Source organism: Cavia porcellus, unplaced genomic scaffold (genome assembly GCF_034190915.1).
Source record: "Cavia porcellus strain 051 isolate PalLab524CR breed Dunkin Hartley unplaced genomic scaffold, mCavPor4.1 scaffold_23, whole genome shotgun sequence".
NCBI lineage: Eukaryota > Metazoa > Chordata > Mammalia > Rodentia > Caviidae > Cavia > Cavia porcellus.
In genome coordinates, this window is record NW_026947506.1 from 13392114 (window position 1) to 13405884 (window position 13771).

The 13771-nt window shown below is 40.4% G+C and overlaps 2 protein-coding genes across 4 annotated transcripts in view; both read right to left on the reverse strand.

Annotated features, from left to right (window-relative positions):
* The window catches only part of LOC101788244 (zinc finger protein 14-like), a 107225-nt gene extending 97918 nt beyond the window's left edge, over positions 1-9307 (reverse strand). Inside the window, exons 1-2 of one of the 3 annotated variants that reach the window (XR_010042261.1) lie at positions 9149-9286; positions 587-2344 (exon numbers count right to left, since the gene is read on the reverse strand). The gene's annotated coding sequence lies outside the window, so the exon portion shown is untranslated. Of the gene's footprint in view, positions 1-586; positions 2345-9148 lie in introns of those variants that run through there. The other 2 variants (XR_010042258.1, XR_010042259.1) reach the window with 2 other exon arrangements.
* Positions 587-9155, reverse strand: LOC134472437 (uncharacterized). The gene is made up of 2 exons (XM_063233820.1): positions 2157-9155; positions 587-1079 (listed from the first exon to the last, which is right to left on the reverse strand). The coding sequence occupies exon 1, from the start codon at positions 4909-4911 to the stop codon at positions 3964-3966; it is 948 nt and encodes a 315-aa protein (XP_063089890.1). The 5' UTR covers positions 4912-9155; the 3' UTR covers positions 587-1079; positions 2157-3963.
* Positions 9308-13771: the final 4464 nt, after the last annotated feature.

Sequence of the window (13771 nt, forward strand, 5' to 3'; positions counted from 1 at the left end):
GTTTTGATTAATTTCAACATACATGAAATCATGAACAGCTATTTTGAAGAGGAGAGATAGTATGACAGCCATTGTTGACTCTCTTAGTGTCTGGTCTTAAAGACCTAAAATGCCTTCATCAGGCTCTTCAAATTAGTTTTTACACTATGTTGTTCTGTATGAATTCTCTGCATGTAAAGATATGGACAAGTATTTGGAAGAAAACAAGAGACAATATGATAGACAGGGAAGAGCCCTGGTTGTCTTAGTATCTGTGTCTCTTACATTGTTTTCACATGATCTGCTTAGTTTAATTTTACTCTCTTTAAAAATAACATTTTTAAAAATGCCTCTACTTGTGTCACTGGAATGCATGGAAAATACTGATATCCAAAAATGCTTTCAAATACCAGCAAACATTATTATAATAAACTTTAAAAATTATTACAAATTATATATAAAAAACATTTATAGTATGAAATTTTTTCAAAAATTAATACATAAAAAATTAAAGACTATGATATGAATATTGGGAAGAAAATGTATGTACTTAGATTTTGATAGGATTATTTCCAAAAGATGAAAAATATTTCCAGAACATGAGAAGTACAAAACAAAAAGAGGCCTTTATTCTGCAGAACATGGAGAAAGATGACCGGCACCCCCCACCACTGGAGTCTGGCGATCTCTGTGGCGTGGGGGTATGTAAGTAGCCTCGGTTTGGGGTGGAACCTAAGGCGGGCATTAGGGATGCACAGGTAGCCCATTGGTCCTATGTTTTGCGCCATAGGTAAATTCCCAGAGGTGGGAAGATGGCGTCACAGGTAAATTCCTAGGTGGGGGAGATAGGGGATTCCTGCTTCTGCTTGAGGCTTTCCTGGCTACAGTGTCCTGTCTGGGCCAAAACCCTTTCATATCCCGTCTTATGATTATTATTATGAAAAGGAGCAAAGATTTCCCTCTTTAACTACTTCCTGCTGGCAGAGGGCGCTGTACTGGAGCTTAGGGGAGTCAACGGGATGAAGGTTGATGCCCAGGTAGAAGCTGGTGCCAGGTGTTTTAGCCAGGACAACTTCAGTGGTGAATGCACGTATGTTAGACTGGAAAAACAAAGAGACAAGATGTTATAAGGAGACATGGCACTGTCATATTTAAGGACCCAGGTGAGGTAGAAGGATAGGTGCCTTTGATTTAGACATGTCATTGTATCAGGAGAACGTTGAGGTAGGAACATTTCCACGGTAAGGCAGAATTCTGAAAATTAAATGTGGGATTAGAAGGAGTGAAGTTATGAGAGGTGATTACTCCCCCATCTGAAAGCATAAAAGTTAAGAGGTTAGGTTGATAAGGCTAGTCTCTGGTATGCATGACGCTGGAGTCTGTAGGCAATACTGTTTAAGAGTTCTGCTGTAAAAACGATCATTAATAGAATGTAAGAAATTAGGAACCAAAGTGGATAACAAAACATCACAACCTGTGAGTCGAGGCCATGAGGCCTTGTTAAGGCAGAGATGAGTAGGAAAAGGATGGTTAGATCTAGGGCTTGAGTGATTCAAAACCAGAATGGCAGTCTAGCAAATTTGATTTAGGCATGGGTCACTGTACCCTGGTGGTATCAGCAGTTTACCTGGTTGTGGGAAAGGCTTTTAGGTACCCTGAAAAAGTATAAACAAAGTGAGAAGACAAAATGTATCTGTCAGTCTTGACCAGGGTTGTATGACAAATTGGTGAATAAGCAAGGAAGGGAGTTGTCTTATATCACTGAGGAGGGGTACACCAGCAACCACAGCTGGAAGGTGCTGAGGTGTCAGTGTGTCTAAGTGAGCCTGCATAAGCACAAGGGAGTGAAAGCATTTTAAGATTTAGGACGGGGACCTGCACGAAATAGGCCCTGTTTATAAATGGCATAGGTTCACCATCAATACCCCGTCATAGAGATTGAGGACTTAATATAGCAAACTGAAAATTCAGGAAGACCTCTGTATATATGGCCTCTATGTCCACAAATACAGAGAATTGTATTACCTGAGACTTAGTGGGACTTGGACTCTGAGACTGACACTTTAAAGGGACCTGTTGTTGCCTGATCCCCCTCAGTCTTCGGCAGCAATTTTCTCTTGGCAAGGAACCTGGCAGTGTCGACATTTCCTGGGAGGCTAGAAGTTAGGATGGCTTACCCACTCTCTGGTGGCTAGGACACTCCAGCAGCCCTGGAGTAAGGTCTCAAAGAATGCCAGGATGGGGCATTTTGTTGCGCAATGTCTTCTGCTGCATTTGAGCATGGTCCATGGGGGGGCAGGCAGCTCTGCCTTGGAGAGGTTTAACTTTCTCAGAACTCCAAGTGTCACAAGTGTTATTGTTATCTCTGTTGTTGAAAACATAAAAACCATATTAAGATCTCTATAAGGTTTGAAGGTCAAATTTTGCCTTTTTGTTTGGGATTTGGACTATAGTAAAAGGTATCTGTAGAATTAAGTAAGTATGCAGGAGTTTAATATTGGCATTTCTGATCATAGAGCAGGCTTTAACTAGATGGCATATCGCTTTTTTATAGGGTGACACGTGGAATTAACAAAAAATGCTTTAGTCTGCCCAAAAAGGCGTTAGTCTGCCTTTTGTCTTTTGGAGTAAAATCTTAATGGAAACATTTTGCAGTAAAGGTTTATTAACCTTATGAATAAATCTATGAAAACCAATCTAATACTGTCACATTTGGAACATGTTTACTTCTTTATAAATCTGTTATTTGAAGTAATATGAACCAAGACAAATAAAATAAAACTTTGAAGAAAACCCTTGTTTTCAAATAGAGCTAGTGGTTTTTAGCAAAAAGTAATTTATAACCTTAGTTGTTAAACAGGAGATTGACAACAACACAGTATAATACAGGTAATAAGTTTAACATATAACATTACTGGTGGTCCACAGGAAAAGGAATTGATAAATATCTCTTAATTTTAGTCATTAAGACAGGAGATTAGTCAAGGCTTTGATTGATAAACAAGGCTGGTAAAATTATCAGGTGGCCAATAACCTTGATTAAATGGTTTGAGAATTGTAATAAAAAAATAGCATCTTTTGGGCAGAGCCAAATTGTAAAAAAAAAAAAAAAAAAAAAAAAAGCATGTCTGAGTGGAGCTGCTGAGATGCTGTTTTGCGGCATGCCAGCAGAGCATGCCCAGGGTGGGGGTGGGGTGAGCATCGGGACGTAGCAAGCAGGGGCAGGCTGGGACTGCCCTCAGAAACCTGTAAGGTGGTGGCAACAATGGCACACAGGGGACGGAGGGGCTGGGATGGCCCATGGGGGAGGGGCTCGGGCATGGCCCCACACATTGTGTGAAGCTGGAACTGCTCACAGGGCATGAGGATTAGAAAGCCAATTTAGGAACACAGCTGGGTTTTGATTAGCCTTCTGGACCTGTTTTAAAAGTTTGTTATAGTTAGTATGCTTGTCCTGCTCTGGCACAGCTATAGGCCCAGGGTCATTATCAGCGGTGTTTACCTTATGTCTGTGATCAGCTTCTTTTTGATCTGCTTACCACAGCTGATTTCATTCCTGTGAGCTAAGGGCAGTATTTAGAATCACATAAACATCCTTAAAATGTAAATCATAACAATTAGTAATAAATTTAAATTGCCTGATATAATTCTGTGGGTCAACAGAGAAGCCACCTAATTTATGGGTAACCTGAGATAGATCAGAAAGGGAAAAAGGCACATGGATGTTAACATCCCTTGGGGCCAGCTTGCTCCCGAAGTGGTAGTGGAGCCTGAGGAGAAGATTCCAGAGCAGAGGGCCATTGGGCAGCCATCCATCCAGTAGATATGTGTGAGCAATCATCTGTAGAGTGGCTACAGAGCTGCTGCTGGTCACCCTGGGAAACACAGGCAGCTGGCATCTCACTGTGTGCCTAGCAGTGAGAGGATTGCTGTTGGCAGCACAATGAAGCGTGATGTGCACTGCAGCAGGGCAGCTGTTGCAGCTTACAAGAGGAGCCACAAGGGGGCGCTCATGACAGTGAGGCCCGTGCGAACATGGTGGTGCCTGGCCACGTGGCTGAGGGTTGTAACATGGTGACTGTTCCCAGCGCAATCTTGAACAATCATGTGGCCTTCTGGAAGGACATAGCAACCAAGACCTAGTGTGGTGGGTGGGTGGTGAGAATGCTGTAGGGGATAGAGAATTATCAGGAGAAAGAGTCGGAGACTTTGAGGAAGTGCTAATAGAGTGATTAGAGTTGCTGGGAGAGTTTTGGGTCCCGGAAGGCAGAGAGGGAGACGATTGCACAGTGGGAGGTAACTGCGACACATTGGGACCAGGACTGCTGAGAGAATCAGGCATAGGGAGAGGGGAGAGCAGTCTGGCGGAGGTAATGGCAGGGAATGAGTTTGGTGGTAGGCAGGCAGTGGCTGAGAAAACACTGGAGGAACGTCCTCAAGCGAATCCTGAGGGCAGGACAGAAAAGTTTGCGATGCAGTAGAGTTAGCTAAAAGTATCTGAGCAGAAGCACAAGACTTAATGAGAGGTGGGCATGTTCTCAGAATAAGGAAGGCCTGAATATAAGGAAGTTCTAATAACTTGTCACCAGCCTGACAGAAATACAAGTTTCTGAAAATGCAGGGGTCAAAAGTTCCTTCCTTGGGCCAATGCTTGCCGATAAGTGGGTAGGTTGGCCAGACCTCCTGGCAGTAAAAAGTTAATTGTTTAGTTTTCATGGTACTTTTAAATTTTAAAGTACATAAATTGGAAATTAGCCATTGAAAAGGTGTCTTTTGGGAGTTAGAAAATACGTTTCCAATCACTGATTCAGGCAAGAAATAACCCGTGGTCCAGAACAAGCCATCAATTGTTTGTGGCACCACATGGCGGCTAAGGTTCCAAAAACTCATATATTCCAAGTCATCACTGAGAGATTTATGAGTGGAGCCCATGTGGGGTCAGTAACAGTTTTGCCCATGAAAGCACGAGGCTTTAAGGGAAGTGAGGGCCTTTCAGTGTGGGCAATCCAAAAATCTCTGCTTTGGGCTATCCGAACCAAAAGAACATGAGAGATTTTAAGAGTGTGGACACAGGTTTGCCCAGAAAGAACACTTCCCTGGGCTGTCCTAAGGATGTGAAAATGCACAGACCCATGCGAACGGGGAGTACAACAGACTGGGGCTGCCCAGTGCCAAGAGTTACCTGGGAAGTGCTCACCTGAAATGAATCTGGCCGATGGTGAGTGCAGGTGGCTGGCGACAAGTGAACTTTTGATCACACTAATATACATATACATATATAAATATACATATATATATATATATATATATACACACACATACACACTAGGCTGGAGTGTAGGTCATTGTTAGAGCACAAGAATAGTGCTCAGCAGTATCTAGGGTCTACAGTGACAGTAAAAAATGTACATGAAGCCACAGAGTACAATGTAGTAGTAAAAAGCAAGGGATCAATGTGGAAAGAAAACACACCTACAACAACAGGCCTGTCAAGCACAGCATTATGCTGTGCTTACTGTTAGTGACATTTAGGGACAAGATTTCCTTCTAATAAGGGCCATTCTGTTTGTGATATGATATTGTTAATATTCCTGACCTCCATCTCCAAGATGGTACTAAATATTTGTTACACTCTGTGTCATAATTACAAGAAAAAGTTGAAACACATTCACATTTCCTCATGTTCATAATCTCCACTGCTGGAAAATCATTCACTTAGTAGGTGGACCGGACATACAAGCTCTTCAGTGACAAGGTATGGAAATGGGCAAAGATTCTAAGACCTGCCAAATTGCTAGCTCTGCACCTCCAAACTCAATCTCAGTGACTCCACACAAAGTACTCTGTCTGTACTTGCACACCTTCTCCTTCTCCTCACCATTTGAACTATATTTCAGATGTCACAAGTGTGAAAATTCAGAACAGGCTCCACTGCTTCATGCTGTATGATGCACCCCTCCCCAGGGGGGTACAGACAGACTGACAGGTGCTTTACACTGAAGCTCTGTGCTTTATCTCAGCTGTGGCATACACCTTTCCCATGGGAATCTCCAGGATACCAACATGGAAGGTCTGTCTTCAGTATGTGGGCAATCAAGAGAACTTAGGGGGATTGCTTAGGGATTGCTGTCAACTGGAACTTATGGAACTAAGTAATTTCTTTTTCCAAGGAGATATGAATTACTGCAAAAATAAAACAAAAATGTTACTGATAAGTAATATTATTGGACAGAAATGCCTTCAACTCTTTAATGTGATGGAAATGCAAGTGGGATTACAAGAGTTGACTATCTAGAATAGAAAGATACATGTTTACCTGAGGTTCAAATAGAAGGATTTCCAAAGTCAGCATAATTAGAACTAGGAATGGAAGTGATTTCTCTTCAGCCACACACATGCTTGATGATATGTGTTCCAGGTACTCAGGCCTGTGTTTGAGTGTTTGATCATTGAAAACTCACTCTTCAAACCCCTTTATACTGATGAAATACAGACAGTATGATCAGACTGGGGCACCTCTCCATAATGTTAAAACGATAAAAACAACCAAACCAAATCAAAGCAAACAAAGAAACAAAAATTTAAATCCAGAATAGTGCTCCCTTTTCCAAACACTACTGATATTGTTCTTCTGAGTCAGCTGATCTGGGCAACCTGATTAATAGAGCTCTCAAAAGAGGTAACAATCTGAAGTTATTATGTTTTATAGTGGACTTTTTGAAGAGTTAACGTTACATGACTGAGAAAGACAAAATAACACCATCAATCCAGAGGAAGTTCAAAAGAAAATGTGTTGAAAATTTACAGAATATGCATGGTCAAAAAAAAAACACTACTGCTAAGCTTTGGATCCTTTAAACCTGCTCAACACACTTACTTGATCTTGGCTTAGGGATATATATGTAACACAAGACCAAAATAAAAAATACTGAACCACTCATGCACCTATTGAATACAGTGTGCTTCAAATCTCTGCTTGTTTAACACTGCTGTCCTGTTGCTGAGAAGTGGTTCTTTACTGCTGTCCACTATTATGAGCAAGTATTGTACCATATATCAGTAGTGTGCAAAAAGAGTAAAAAAAAAAAAAAAAAAAAAAAAAAAAAAAAAAACTTAAGGTAAGATTTCCTTTGAATTGGTTTTCTTTGATTGTTCATTACTAGATATTTATCACCAGGCCAGGGCATGTTAAATGTCTCACTGTTAGGTGGAGGTAAATCACACAATTTATATTTCATACTGAAAGGGGATCTTGCTTGATTGTCCAGGTTTGGTGCACTGTTGTCTCCCATGTACCTAAGAGTAAAGGGGTGAACCACCACGGCTCATAATTTTTACTTTACCTAAGCACTACCCAGCTGTGGTGGTGAACCCCTGTAATCCCAGCACTCTGGGGGACACTGAGGTAGGTGGATTGCCATTACTTCAAGGCCAGCCTGCACCACATAATGAGTTCAAGGCCAGACTGAACTATATGGCAAGACACTATATCAATTTTTTTAAATTTTTTTTAAAAATGAAGAAATTTTATGAAAACATTGAAACCATAGTAAATCAGATGAAATAAAGAACCTCAGTCTTAAACTGGCATAATGGCACATACTTGTCAAAACAACAGTCCATAATGTTCAAAATCTACCAAAAGATACTGGGCAATATAGTAAGACATCATCTCAAATTTTAAAAACAAAAATTGAAAATTTGGGGGTACATAGTTCATCAAATTTCCAGTTTTTTCTATAATAAAATCATCAAGTACACCTTAAAATCTTCTATGTCCCAGGGAAATCCCTTTCATTTTAATTCACTGATGGTGTCCACCAAATAATTTAACCTACACCAATGCCAGACTGTTTCCTAATTTCTGATTTTGCTTCAAAAATGATTCTATGGTTGGGTGTGCTCACACACACTTGTAGTCCCAGCACTTGGAAGGCTGAGGTAGGGGAACTGCTATGTGTGTCAGGTCAGCCTAGACTACAAAGAGAGTTCAAAGGCAACCAGAACTATAAAATCAGACTCAGTCTAAAAAAAAAACAGAAAGAAAGAAAAGAAAAAAGCAAAAACAAAAAACCCAAAACCGGTAACATGAACAGATCAGCGATAACAGTACACACTTCTCTATCATTAAATTCTATCAGAAATTCTAGCAGAAAACCCTTCATGCTAACCTTTACTATCCCTGCACAACTTGTATTTGGGGCTTCTTTATACTAGAGCTCCTGCTGAAATCTATCTCAGAGAGCATTTTAGCATTTACACAATGTCTATGATCAGCCCTAGCTCTATAGCCATTAATTCAGAGATAACCCCCGTCCCTTTCATTCCTACCCATATCACACATATATGTCCATGTAAATGCCCCAATGCAAGGGTTTCTCAGCATGAGTTTAATAGGCAGCCTATCCTTGGAAGTTGTGCTGGTCAAGTACACTTTTCCCTCCCCTGATTAATATTTTAACATCTGCTCCACTTTGGTCAGAATTCTAAACTCTAAGATAGTTCTCACGTAGTCTGTCAGTAGGCATGTCACCTATGTTAGATTAGACATTTCATTTGCACTGCTCTGTATGGAACACAGGATTTCACTAGGAGTCTGGCAAGTGCTCCACCACTGAGGCATATCACCCACTGTGTTCAATTTCCAGAACTTCTGTCAACACTCATTATGAGTGCGGAAATATGAGGACATACTGGAAATGTAGGGGGTCACTATAAAGATAAAAAAGCTGAACTTTAAGGAGAAGAGTCGTGGCTGTGTGCCCTGCATCACAGACATGTATAAACTTCTGATCCTCCAGAGCTGCTGCTGACAAGAATGCCAACGAGGACCTAGCTCACCACAGTGCACTCAGCTCAAATCCTATCTGGGTCAGGGTCTCCCCAAACCCCCTTCTCTCCTCATCTGGTGCAGATGCGAGGGCAGGAGGCTTCCCAGACGCCACGGTGAGCTGATAGAGTCACAGTGAGGACAGGGGTCAGGGGACACAAACGAATCTTGCCCCAGCAAGGGGCAAAAGCGACAGATAATGACTCACTGTCAGTCCAGAAGGACCTCCGGGATCTACAGCTAAGTACGAGGCTCTAGGCACCACAGCTGCTTCTGACCACTTCTAACGAGGATCGCCCAAATTTCATCCCATTTCAGGCTCCCATCCCGTAACTTTACCATTGCGTGGCCTGAGGTTTCCCAGGTTTTTTCTGAAGCAGGATAGTAAATAGAATCCATAAAACGAGGTTTAGCAAGACTTCCTCTGTCACGATTGCCCTCAGAAAACGCAATTGACGCCATGACACCAGAAGAGGCTGCTACATTGGCTCACCTGATTGGACAGTTCACGCCTCTTGCTGGCTCCTCACTGATTGGCTCCTGCTCTGTGGCCCTCCCACCCGGCCAAGAATGCGGATAGAAACAAACCCCTATCTGCAACACTGGATCACAAAGGAAAGTTTGCGGTGCCCGGACTCCTGAACCAGGCTGTCTTCTACAATACTGACCTCACCTGGTCTAATGGATACTTGCATTGATACACCTGCCTTTTCAGTACTGCTCCTGTTTTCTTAAAGGACTCCATGGACTCTTACAGAAAATGGGTTACAAAAGTGCTCAGAAGTTTCTAAGGGCAATATTGTAGGGAAGAATCAATCCCCTGATGTCAAAAAAACATCCTGAGTCCACGCCAGGCCAAGACACAGTCGACTATAAAAAGGGCAGACTGTTTAATAGGTCAGTCTTTGGAGTGAAGCCGCAAGCTTCATTGTCAAGGTTTTCACATTTATCTCCCTGCATATATTCATTTTCAGCCCCCCTCCATACAATATGTGCTCAGAAAAGGAACACAATTATTGTTAAAGAAATTAGAGTTAAATGATAGCAATAATCTCCAAAAGAAAGCAAATATTTCAACTATCCCAGAAAAGCTTGCTACTCATCCGGGGCCATAAAAATCCTGAACTGTGAAAGTGAGCACATTGCCAAGCATGAAGGTCACTATGATTGCTGAAATAGGGCCACATTTCCTATCCACTCAACCATTTCCTTGTGATAAAGCAGGAAAACATAAAGACTTCAAACTTTAGCTCTCCATGCCCTACAGTTCTCTCTTCACAATTTCAAACTCAACCATTTTAGGACTTCGGTAGTTCTAGAAGGATATTTGCCTGGACCATGTGATACACTTGTTAACAACTTGTTTGGCTTACAGATGTGTAGGGTATTAGTAAATTACACCCATGGGTGTGTCTGGTGGCGTATGTGAGTTTGACCTGATAGACCAAATCTGGTCCCTGAATCCTTCATCTCAGGCTTCTTCCCTGCCTTCCTGCTTCCTTGACCTCATAAAGAGTTACCTTGCTTTCTTCATTTCTATTTTCCAAGTTATTTCTGCAATGGAAGTGCTGAAATTCAGACTGTGGCTGCTCAAGCAATGAGACAAAATAAATGTATTTTTCTTAAATTCTGTATGTAAGATATTTTGTACCTGTAATATATGTACCCAGATATATGTCCTAAATAAATTTCCAAATACATCAATTATTTCTTTAATTATGTAAATGAGTTTTTTCTCTCCCTGCTCTTCAGTGTTTATATATACATACTTTAGTCTGACTCTGGTATTTTTTTGCATATCAAAACCTTTGCTTTCAACTACAATCCAGTCTCCTCCATGCAGGCAGACCTGCCTCAGTGCAAACAGGCATCTGGTGATGATTTTGTGGTTAAAATAAATGAACTGTTAGAAATACCTGGACTCCTGTTATACTGTATTTAGCAAGCTCATGGAGGCCTCTGTTATTAGCTACCAATTTCAATTGTTTATGTTGACTTACATAAACTTATGAAGAATACTCACAATGATTTAGCAGTGGGAATTCAACTCAGGACCTTGTGCTTGCCAGGCAAGTGCTTGTGCCACTGAGTTATATCCCTAGGTGATCACAATGATTTGAGGAGGTGTATCACCATGCTTTTTGAGAAATTACTCCAATACCCCTCAATATCTTGTCACAAGGTAATATAGCACTTCCATCTACATGTTCCCAAAATTTACATGCTGCTATTTTTCCTTGACAATGAACTCTTGTGTGAGTCTCAAATGTACAACATTCAGCTTTCATTCAAATATTGCCACTTTCAGGAGGATTCTCTCCCTCCCTGACATAATCTTTCAAGACCAATGAAATTTGGCCCTCAGTGGATTTCAGACTGTCTGAAGCTCTGCAGAGCCACTCACTTGGAAAACCTTTTGATAATGAGTGGAACACTGCTGCCCAGTCTACCTTGCATCTTTCACTCAGCCAATTAGTCACAGTTATCATAATTTTCTGTAATGTGATGAGAATCTTACTTTAAATAAGTAAAAGTGATACATAGCAAAAGATTGGAACTTATACTGGCCATCAAAAATAAAGCAATAATTGAAGGCTGATTGATACTGAGTTTTGTGTGTCTAGGGGCACTGAGTTTCAAGGGTAAGTACTGACCTCTATGTACTATACATTTACTCCTGAGGTGCTGAAATGGTCCATATAGGATGAACTTGATCTTTGCTTTCTAGAGCAGGTAGGTGCTTTCTAAGTGTATGTAGTCAGACTTTCCTGCTGCTCTGTCCTGGAAATAGAGCAGTAAGTGTGCTCAGATTTCTAGACTCTGTCCTGTTGAGACAACAGAACTCAGAAAGGAGGGCGGCCTAGAGCACATGTGGCTCCATAGCAGAGGGTAGTGTGGGATGTCACCTTTCAGCAGTGTGGAAAGAGGCAACTAGATTCATTGCCTAGGATTTCTCACACTTTTTCAGTTAGCTATGCTCTCTTACTTTTTTAAGACGGGGCTGGATCCAGGGCACTTGTGTGTAGCCACATCCTCAGCCACTTTCTTTTCTTTCTTTCTTTCTTTTTTTTTTTTTTTTTGAAAGTGTTTTGGTTTATTGCATAATTTCTGTGCAAATCCACAAACTTGTAAAAATGTAATACTTTTCTGTCAGCTTTCCTGAGTGCTGAGATTACTGGAGTGTACAAACATAGCTGGATATGATAGATTTTATTTAAAAAAATAGGAAAACATAAAAATAAAGGGCTAAAGTTATGTACATATCTACTATATTCACTAGGCAGCATTATTCTAGAGAACAATCAAAAGTGAAAAAAGCCGCCTGCTGCTACTGTCAAAGAAAATTCCACATTCAGGCCATTAAATCTCTTCTCCACGTGGAAGGTGAGACTGACGAATCACACTGAGTCCTGGTGATGAGGCAATAAGAAGTCAAAATGCTAATTCTGCGAGCTGAGCATGGTCTGCTGCTCCCCTTTCCCAGTGTGAAAAAGCAACCTGTTACACCCTAATATTTACTAGAGGAAGACTCTTTCCTGGAGTCACTTCAAAGTCCTCCTTAACATGTAAAATTCATCACCCTTTTCTCCAGAAACTACATAAAAAAATCTTTCTCTGAGCATGACCACAAATGTCTAACGTATAGAAACTAGATTTTCCAGGCGTGGTTGGCAACAACTGTAATCCCAGCACTCGGGAGGCTGAGGCAAGGGAATCGTAGCAAGTTCGAGACCAGCCAGAGCCAAAGGCCAGCCTGAATTGCACAGTGAGACTCTGTCTCAAAAAAAAAAAGAAAAAAGAAAAAAAAATGAAACCAGAGATTTATATCCATAATTCCCAAGGAAAATAAGGTTGCAACCTCAGAAAGGAAATATGCTCAGGATAGCCAGTCTATAAACAAATGTGCTGCCCCCGTGATGCTTGGGTAAAATGCTAAGTGATCGAGAGAGAAAAGGACAACTACTCGTGTATAACTCTTAGTCTTAGAATAATCTAAGAGGAATCAGTCTGGGAGTATGAAAGCACCACCCTACATCTGCAGAAAATGAAGATACTAAATAAAGCTATACTCATTGTACTAGGGATAAGTAATGTAGTACTCACAGATGTTTTCATAATACCATAGGTTTGTGACAATGTAATTCTTTCAGAATTTGAGTAGATTTTGTATTCAAGAACAGTGTATTAAGAACTTTGCAAATTACACCTATGTTAAAAAGAGTGAAAAGAGTGAAAAATAAAAAAAAAATACAGGTCAGTGTAGGTGATTGACAGCAACTGGTACATACTGCAAACATCAGTGTTCTTATGAACACCCAAATGGTATTGTATAGATTTATCTCAAAAACTGGTTAAAAATAACACATTCTGAATTAGAAATTAGTAAATTCATCTTTTACAACACTGATACCTCGCAATTTAGATTTTCCTTCCATTCATTAGTTCAGCATATTAAGAAAAAGCAATAATAATTACAAATAGAATAAAATACATTTTGGTACCAACCAATTTCCCAAAAGCAACTGAGAAAACTTCCTTTTGATGTGTTGTTACTGATAAATCATACTATTGTTTATACTTCCTGGAGATATTACTGTAATTCCTGATATGCTTTTCAAGACAATTTATGGTTCAGTGGTCTGGAGCAATCAGAAATTCACAGTAGTATGGTTCATTTTTGGTACATGTGATCGAAAAATTAACAATAAAGTAAAAATCAATGCAATATAAACATGACAAGTAAAATTTGGGTGGCAAGAAAATATAATGTTTATGTAAATGATAATATTGGCTCCAATAAGAAAAAAAACAGGCAACACAATGTACATGACATGAGAGACAATGACGTTAGGGTATAAGCAGGTATCTTGTCACAATATGAATAACACGACATCTGCCAATCTACAAATTGTGTGAAAAATAACTCAACTTTGTCAAAAACACATGCCCACAAGTCTCTGA